This window comes from Ictalurus punctatus, chromosome 10, assembly GCF_001660625.3.
Source record: "Ictalurus punctatus breed USDA103 chromosome 10, Coco_2.0, whole genome shotgun sequence".
Classification (NCBI taxonomy): Eukaryota; Metazoa; Chordata; class Actinopteri; order Siluriformes; family Ictaluridae; genus Ictalurus; species Ictalurus punctatus.
In genome coordinates this window covers 21,755,313-21,764,192 of record NC_030425.2, presented here as the reverse complement: position 1 = coordinate 21,764,192, position 8,880 = coordinate 21,755,313, and the positions used below count along the sequence as shown (strand labels likewise).

The 8,880-nt window shown below is 35.1% G+C and overlaps 1 protein-coding gene across 2 annotated transcripts; it reads right to left on the bottom strand.

The window, feature by feature from the left end:
* Positions 1–295: 295 nt before the first annotated feature.
* rhcga (Rh family, C glycoprotein a) lies at positions 296–5,707 on the bottom strand. 2 transcript variants are annotated; one of them, XM_017478390.3, is made up of 11 exons: positions 5,417–5,707; positions 4,711–4,903; positions 4,414–4,564; positions 4,129–4,276; positions 3,878–4,044; positions 3,632–3,769; positions 3,408–3,544; positions 3,143–3,267; positions 2,724–2,797; positions 2,513–2,592; positions 296–1,270 (listed from the first exon to the last, which is right to left on the bottom strand). In XM_017478390.3, the coding sequence occupies exons 1-11, from the start codon at positions 5,631–5,633 to the stop codon at positions 1,237–1,239; spliced, it is 1,464 nt and encodes a 487-aa protein (XP_017333879.1). In that variant the 5' UTR covers positions 5,634–5,707; the 3' UTR covers positions 296–1,236. The 2 variants fall into 2 exon arrangements, with proteins under 2 accessions (XP_017333879.1, XP_017333881.1); XM_017478392.3 differs by having other exon boundaries at positions 2,517–2,592.
* Positions 5,708–8,880: the final 3,173 nt, after the last annotated feature.

Here is an 8,880-nt window from a genome sequence, read left to right as displayed (position 1 = left end):
CAGGACAGTACTAAATTTAAAAAAACAACAACATGGGATTTTTATGACTCATCCATTTTCTGTAGCACGTATCCTACACAGGGTCAAAGGGTGCCTGAAGCCAATCCCAGGGGACCCGGGGCACAAGGCGGGAGACACCCTGGACAGGGTGCAAACCCATCACAGAAAAGAAAAAACAGTTGTCTCTTTACATGTAAACACTTCCAGCTCCAGAATGTTTTTTCAAATCCAATTCTTATTCCAATGCTATTTTTTATTTATTTTTGCTAGTGTTGACCACGATACCAACATTGGGTATTGGATTAGTGCCATCTTTAATTATAAGTATCATTAATCAAAGCAAATCACATACTGTTTCACATAATGCAACAGTTGGGTAGATAGAAACTCCATGAACTCACTGTTACCCCGTTAGTGCAGCCCATAAGTGAAAAGCCTAAATATTTCACTCTTCACAAAATACAAGTGAGCATTCATTGTATTTTATATTTACACATTCAATAATTCAAAATAAAACTTCATAATTCAAAATATCTGAATTAAGCCATATATTTACAAAAAAAAAAACTGGCTAAGGAATTACTTAGGAATTACTTATACAAATGTATAATTTCTTTTCAGCCATGTGCATTTGGGATGAATATTGTGCATGATGGGCAACAATAGGAAAATATACAATTAATTTAAATGTTTACTTTAATGCCAGCAGATAATAATAATAATAATAATGCATGCATAAGGCATTAAATAAAATCAGTTACATTCACAAACCTAAAAATACAATAAGATGCACAATCTGAATAAATATCACACATAAGGGCAGTAATAAAGCCTCAATTCTGGAGAGAAGAAAAAGATAACTCAAGCCTTTGTACATATGTTCATTAAACAAAATATGCTAATTCTTTCTTGAAAAACCTGCATTTGTCAATGATCAACCATGAAAACAAAATTTGTTTACCACACACACACACACACACACACACACACACACACACACACACACACACACACACACACACACACATACATACATACATACATACATACAGCAAAATGTTAATAAAGCAATTAATATTACAGAAATGGCACCTAGTAATTTTCAGTTTTCAGTTTTTGGCTGTTAAATCAAGCAAAATGCTATTATATCATAGATTTCCTGGTTGCCAAGGCCTCGTCCAGCAGGTTTCATTCAGCAGTGATCTGCATCATCTCTGTGTAATTTTCCAAATCTGATTAGCTCTGCTCTACGGAGAAGCTGGACTCTGACCTAAAAAATGATAAAGGACATGACATATAAGAAAACTGACAATGAAACATAAAGAATGTTCATTTTGTATCACTAAATTCTATTAATTTAGTATCACTATTTTTTAGTGATAAATTTTTTTTTGTTTTGTTTTGTTTTTTAAATCTGTTAAATCCTGTTTTAGACATTAAGTAGGTAACATTACAAATAAACCTGACACTGCCATTAAAAAACAAAAGGCAGGGGATTTTTATTCCATTAAAATGGAAGACGCACATCTGCTTATCTTTTTGTTTATAGACATTAGGTTTTCAGGAACTAGTAGCACACATTTCTATATGGATGATTACAGTACACTGACTACGCCTATTGAACAGGATTGAAAAAAAACCCTTTTTAAAATATAGTTATATTAGTTCAGAGATTAGTTGCATTTAGTTATTTTTAGAAAGCAATTCAAGCAGAGGAAAACATAGTAATTTGGTTAGGAACCTCCTAAAAAAAAACCTACAAAAAAAAAAACTTAAAGAAACTGAATTAGAAAACTAGATCTACAGTCAAATCTTAAAGATTTGACTGTAAGATTTACAGTCAAAATTCTGAAAAAAAAAAACAAGAAATCCAAGCCCAGACAAAACTTGTACATGTACAAGAATGACACAGCATCTTTTCGTTCTATTAATGCTGGCTTTAAAGTGCTGCACAGCAGTGAAAGAAGATACTGGGGCAAACCGAGCTGACTTATAAAGCGACCTTCATCTTCTTAAAAACATCATCCCAGTCTCTGACTATCCATTGCCTCCTGAGTGCAGCATGTTTTAACTCTTCCAGTAATATAAATTCTTCCTTTTGCATAGCCTTGACTTATGGCTTCCATATGCACAGATGAGACTCGCCTCGTTTCATACAGAAGAATTTCTTTGTTGTATGTCTAGTCCTATTTATCTTAAAATTTATTTGGGTTGGCTTGCTTGATGTAAAAAAAAAAAAAAAAAAGTACATTTGTGTGTGTGTAACTGGAATAAATAAGCTATTTAAAATTTGACAGCATAATCTGTATATTAAGAAGCATGTTAAACCATTATATGGTTTGAAGTTGATCAGTCAAAGCTTACATTAGCTAGTCTTCACATATATCAATTTACGCACATGACTTTTTCCCAATTTACAGGATTTTCATCAGTATTAACTTGTAGGTGATCCATTGTTGTTACTAGCCTTACTGAAATACTATTAGTATGAATTTTACTATATATTACTCACATACATGTATCAGATTGTTTGTTAGCAAAGTGGTTGTTGTATTCCAGGATTGGCGAGATATGTTCTTCATCTTCAGGTAGCTGCACAAAAACAAATTCCCATAACAATTTAATTTCTGACATATTTTTAAGTTCCGTCCATTTAGATACCTAAACATTTAAATGTGGTAAAGACAGACAGAATTGCTATTGAATTTTGTCATATCACTTACCTCCCAATACACTTCATCATCAAAGCAGTTATCATCAGCTGGGTCTCCCCATATAGGCAGTTTCAGGATAAAACCTGCAAATATTGAAGAAAACAACAACTTCAGAACTCCACAATTTACAGATCCAAATTATTAATAGTTTAGGATACTAAAAACAGATATGCTGTTCTTATAAAAAAAAAAATTCCAAACGGCAGGTGGTAAGGAGCTCAATTTTCTGGAGGAACTCATCAGTTGGTTAAGGACCAAGCCAGAAAAAAACATTTTCTCCAGTGATATTTTCTGTGTAATTACTTTTTATGATGATAGCTGGTTAGTGGTAATTAAATATGTGTTTAAAGGTGCTTCAGACATTTTTGACCAATGCTCCCTAAATTGCATCACTTTTCAATCGATTATATGCACTGAAACATACTTACCCACTATTGCTCCGCCAACTAGTGCAAAGGCAAGAGCCACAAAAAGAGCAGCAGCCTGATAGCCTCCCTGTGTTTGTGGCGACCTTGTTGCAAATTTACCCGTGAATCCAAATGTGCTGATCAATCTGAAATTTTATATATTAATGATATTTCATTATTTGTTTTATTATCAAAAACTTTCCATTGCTTGGAAAAGGCAATATAATTTAATTTGTCAGTTCACTTAATAAATTTGGAAACCTATTTATGTGTCAAGCACACCTACCCTTCATGTGAATAGACAGACTCGCTGGCACTGGCAGCTGTAATGGCACCTACAATTGCTCCAAGGACTCCTGGCATGGCATGTAAATTATGGACCCCACAAGTGTCCTGGATCTTCAAGGTTTTCTCGAGGAATGGCTGTGTGTAGAACCAAGCATTTTAGTGGTACAATAAAAATGTTTACATTTAGCAGAACAGTCAGATGTATCCTCTTGCAACACTTACAGTTAACACTAGGTAGCCAAAAGTAGAGATGAGCCCACAGAGGAAGCCAACAATAAGTGAGCCATATGGTGTGATCATAAATTCAGCTGCAGTTCCCATTGCAACACCTCCAGCCAGGGTGGCATTCTGGATATGAACCTAATCAAGAGATTATGCATGTTACATCTTTTACCTGACATGATTTCAAGTGTCCTTCATACATATACATGACCTAAAATACACTTTTTGAGAGGCATGTTGAATTACCATGTCTAATTTGCCCTTCTTGGCAGAAAGACTAGATATGGCGAAGGTAGAGAGGACGCTGGATGCCAAGGCCAGGTACGTGTTGATGGCAGCTCGGTGTTGCCCATCTCCATGATGTGCAATGGCAGAGTTGAAACTGGGCCAGTACATCCAGAGGAAGAGAGTGCCTGGAGCAAAAGAAGATTATAGTCATTGTTACCAGATTTTATACTTATTATATATTCTGTGTTTGGAAATGAATATTTTCTCACCAATCATAGCAAAGACATCAGAGTGGTAAGTGGATCCTTGCAGACGTTTGTTCTGGTTTAAAGTTGGTCGATAGAGCACCCACGATATTGTCAGACCATAATATGCTCCAAATGTGTGGATGACCATGGAGCCACCAGCATCTTTGGCCTGTAGGAATGTTACAATCAGATAACCATAATCAATAGGATTTCTAGACATGAGTGGATATATAGAATGTGGTTTCACAAAATATACATGAAATTATGCTCAGTCCAGTTTTATAATTGTATACCAGTGGCACATACATTCAAAAGATAGAGGATGATGTACTCTTCTACTGCAAATAAGGTGATTCCAAACAGAGTTAACACCATCAGCTGTACAGGACTGACTTTTCCCAGACAAGCTCCATACGCGATTAGGCACCCCGCCACACAGAAGTCAGCATTGATGATACTAGAGATAGAAAGATAACATATACATTAAATTAAAAATAGTTCATTGCATTATTATTATTGAAAGCTTTGATGCCAAACATTGACACGGAGCAGACATTTCAGGTTCAAGTTGCATTCAAATGAACTAGTCAAGCCAGTTCTTACTTTTCTACTCCAATCTTAATCTTGCCATCTGTTGGGTCCAGTGAGTGGAACCAGCCTTGCATCAGCAGGGCCCACTGAAGCCCAAAAGCAGCAATAAGGAAGTTGAAGCCCACTCCACCAAAGCTGTAGCGCTTCAAAAAAGTCATGAGGAAGCCAAAACCCACAAAGATCATGACATGAACATCTTGGAAACCTGTCCAACAAACAAAAGAGGAGGGAAAAAAGGTGGCAGTATTAGAGAAGAATCGAGGCTCTGAGGTGGAAGTCTTTTGTCACATTAAGCTTACTTGGTTCACAGCCAACAGCCTCACTTAAATAATGACAACATATTTATTGTTGCAGTTTCCTTTACAGTTCATTTGCAGGGTTAGGAGAAAAAGTACTGCAGTTCGGCCTTTAGATTTGATTACGGAATCAATGAGACAACATAAGTTGTCAATTGAGAAATCAGTTGAGCTACATTAATACATTTTTAAGTGTAATATTACCACAGAGCTGAGAATAAAACAGTTTTTCAGTCTCTGGGCAGATTAACTCCTGGTCATAAGTGTTTCTTTTTCTTTTATATACAATATTAGATGTAGAAAGAATGAAGAATACTGTTAATATCATTACAATATAATAGATACTATTTAGAATCTAAAACAAGATTTCATAAATTGTTCAAGTACATAAATAAATCAAAGTAGAATAAATCCATACTCACTTGGATATCTGTAGTAGAAATCATTTTCAATATTACTTGAAATATTCTTCTCTTTCATAAATTCAGACCAGTGAGCATCAGACTCTTCATTGTAACGCACAAAGACCCCAAACAGGATGATCATGGCAGTTTGCCAAACAAAGCAAACAGCCGGCAGGCTGATCCGGATATCAGTGTTTTTCGGAGAGTTCCACCAACTCTGGCAACAGTTTCCCATTGCGACTATAATTGAAGTCCAAAGACTGGTTACAGGATACCTTTCATGCAGGAGTTTGTGTAAAGAGACGCTATGTGCAGAGATATATATAGGTGACTCTTTAGAGGTGTGTCTCAGCCGGACACCTGTTTGACTGTTTCAAATGCATCTATTGCACATGACTCAGTAAAAAGAAAGAAGTCAGCAGACATGGTTTCTGATGAATATCTGAAAGGCATGAGTGATGACATTTCTACCTGTGAACTGTAAGAAGAAACGACTTTAATTGTGAAAATATTTATATTGAATAAAGTGAATAATTAACCAGAATAAAATTTATTGTGAAAAAATTGGAAATCCAGGGGAAAAGAAATTGATTATTTTGTAAAATTATGACAGATATGTTCAGCTTTGAATGTGAAAGCAAAGTAACATTTTAAAGTAAAAATTAAAGTGAATTAAAAAAAAATTGCATCTGATTTCATTAGTCGCTATAGCATATTAAGATTAAAATCACTCAACACTGCTCTATATGTTCTGGCCAATTCTCATTAAGGAACAAACACAAAATAGAAATAAATGAATGACTAGCAGATTATTATTTTTTCCACATTATATTTCATAAAGGGAAATATATTTTAAGGTTTACAGATGTAAGAAAAAAATGGACAGGTGACATTAGTTTGACCTTTTTTATATATATTTATTTATTGGCTCCTATATGCCAAATGTGCCAACTAACCCTAATCCCATCAGCATTAAGTACAGGTTGCCCGGTTTGTCTGTATAACACTTTTTCTTAAACCCTAAATAAACTTGAATTCACTGAAGTATTTGCATTGAACTATTCAACAGCTGCTTAGTTTGATTAGCATTCAGAAGAAGTCAATAAATATATTCTTTACTCAAATGGCAAAAATTGAGCATCAACACATTAAATATCAAGCATACAGTATGTCTGGCACATGCTAGTGAGTAAATTTGACTCAGTAGCTGACTCTACTACTTTACTACTGATCTTAATCTTAATCAAATGAACAGGTTTTAAAAACCTGCAGGGGAAGACAACTTTTTATCATACATTATTGTACCTTATTGAAGTGTCACCTAAGTTTACTTTCTAGATATTTGCACAGTGTTGTATAAATGCTAACTGTTTCAATAGAATTATAAATTCAAACATAAATATTTTTTTCAACTACAATGAAGATTTTGTAGTATTTTACCTATTATTATTATTATTATTTATTTCCTAACAGATACAATTAGCTTGCATCAAATAGCCTTAAAACAAGTACAGGCATTTGCAAACATTCAGACAAAGACATAAACCTTTCCTGCAGAGAAATGTCCTTATGCATGGAGATCTTTCACATATCTTTTCTTTTTTATTCTGAGATATACACACACATACATAAAAAAAAGTTTTAAATTGCACTGGATTAATGATGTAGGCCTGATAAAAAAAATTCCACTATTAAAATCTAAAGTGTATTTTAATTTGTGGCTCATAGTTAAAAAAAATGTTGGCTCTGGATGGTTCTGGAGAATGATGTAATTGCTTTGAGTGACAAAATAACTCTAAAAACCCTAACCAGGTACAGCTTTGCCGCAATAAAAAAAGAACAAAGACAACTGTAGCGTTTAAAATGACTAATTATGTTTTCAACCTTTTCACGCAGAACATTCAGCATTTTGAACTTGTTCAACCACTGAATCACAGCCTTTAATCAGTCTGCACCTATTTCTTCTTCCAAGTAGACCAACCCAAATCTTTTTAATTAACACTGCCCAATGCTTGTGTTTGCATTATGTGCATAGGTTTCAGCTTGTGCTTTGAGTCACATGACAATCCACCCTGAAAACTGACTGACGTGCTGTTATCTGTAGATTTCTGAGGTGGAAAGAGGCATCTGTGTAGTTTGAAGTCACAGATGGATTAGTAGATAAATGAGATGTCATTGTGACAGTCTAAGCAGGGTCCCATCCTTAGAGCAAAGCTGAACAGTGAATGACGTCTGACTAAACAAAAAAAAATTGTTATCGGGGCAACATTCCAACGATTGCTGGTCACATGTGCTCATGTGGTTACATGCCAGCAGAACATGTGACTCCCAGCACTGTCAGTGTGAAAGAACTGATTACAGAGCTAGAGACTGCCTTAGGAAACCTTTTGATTGATTTATTTTTTAACCTTTTTAATTACTTTAAATGTTATTGTTTTCTCCCTCTTCAGTTATAATTCTTACATGGAACATTCTTTCCACATTCCACAATAGTACAACCAATCACAGTACGCGAAAGCCAACACACCCCCTCAGAATAACTCATCATACAGCACTAGTGAACATGTTCTAACATTATTCTCTTCTATCATCAGAACACATAGAATTCATGCAGATCCCTTTCCAGAGATGATTTTCAAGTTACAAGGGTTAATCATATTTATTTTCATTTATACTACAGCACTGTTGAGTTCTTGATTCTGATTGGTCAGGTGTTGATGAATTTTCTACAACAGCAGCTCTGACAATAGTGCTTGCTGCAAGGCAAATCACAGGTTTATATTCATCTGCTGTAACCCCAAATGCACTTTTATATCACATATAAATTAAAAATCATTTACAAACTCTTGCTAGGGTATAATATAAATCATTGCTGTGCTCAACACCTATGCCGTGCATTTGATATTCAGCTACGGAATAAATGTGTCTCAAAACAGAGCCAACTATAATGCATATTACATTTTTACATATTTCCTTTAATTTACAATTAAACAACTTTTACATGTACAGTTTATTTATTTATTTATTTTAAATGTCACATGGGACTGTGCGGAAGTAATGATGCCTCCTGTTTCAGTATGATTTCGTTGGGACAGCTTTCCACCGCAGCAATTTAATGCTAAACTTTTTGGCTCTTAATTTTTCTTTTTTTCATGGGGTCCAGTCAAATGTGTCCACAAGGTCTAATCTGTCAGATATCTCTATAATTAGAATACCAGTGTCACCTATACTATAGATTAAAGATTCAGTAGCTCCTAATGATACCCTTTGTTACCTTTACCAGTTGTTTAAAAGGATGCCTGGAGCCTGGAGCCAATCCCAGGGCACAAGGCGGGGGACATCCTGGACAGGGTGCCAACCGTGATGCAGGGCACAATTGCAAACACATTCAAACACCCATTCACACACTACAGACAATTTGGAAATGCCAATCAGCCTAGAAGGCCCGGCTTTGGACTGGGGGAGGAAACTAGAGTATCCAG

Coding starts and splice junctions, on each gene's coding strand:
- rhcga (XM_017478390.3), bottom strand. CDS start 5,633: ATGGGAAACTGTTGCCAGAGTTGGTGGAACTCTCCGAAAAACACTGAT. Junction 3,268..3,407: donor TCTGTCTATTCACATGAAGG/GTAGGTGTGCTT, acceptor ATAAAATTTCAG/ATTGATCAGCACATTTGGAT. Junction 2,798..3,142: donor AGTTGGCGGAGCAATAGTGG/GTAAGTATGTTT, acceptor CAATATTTGCAG/GTTTTATCCTGAAACTGCCT.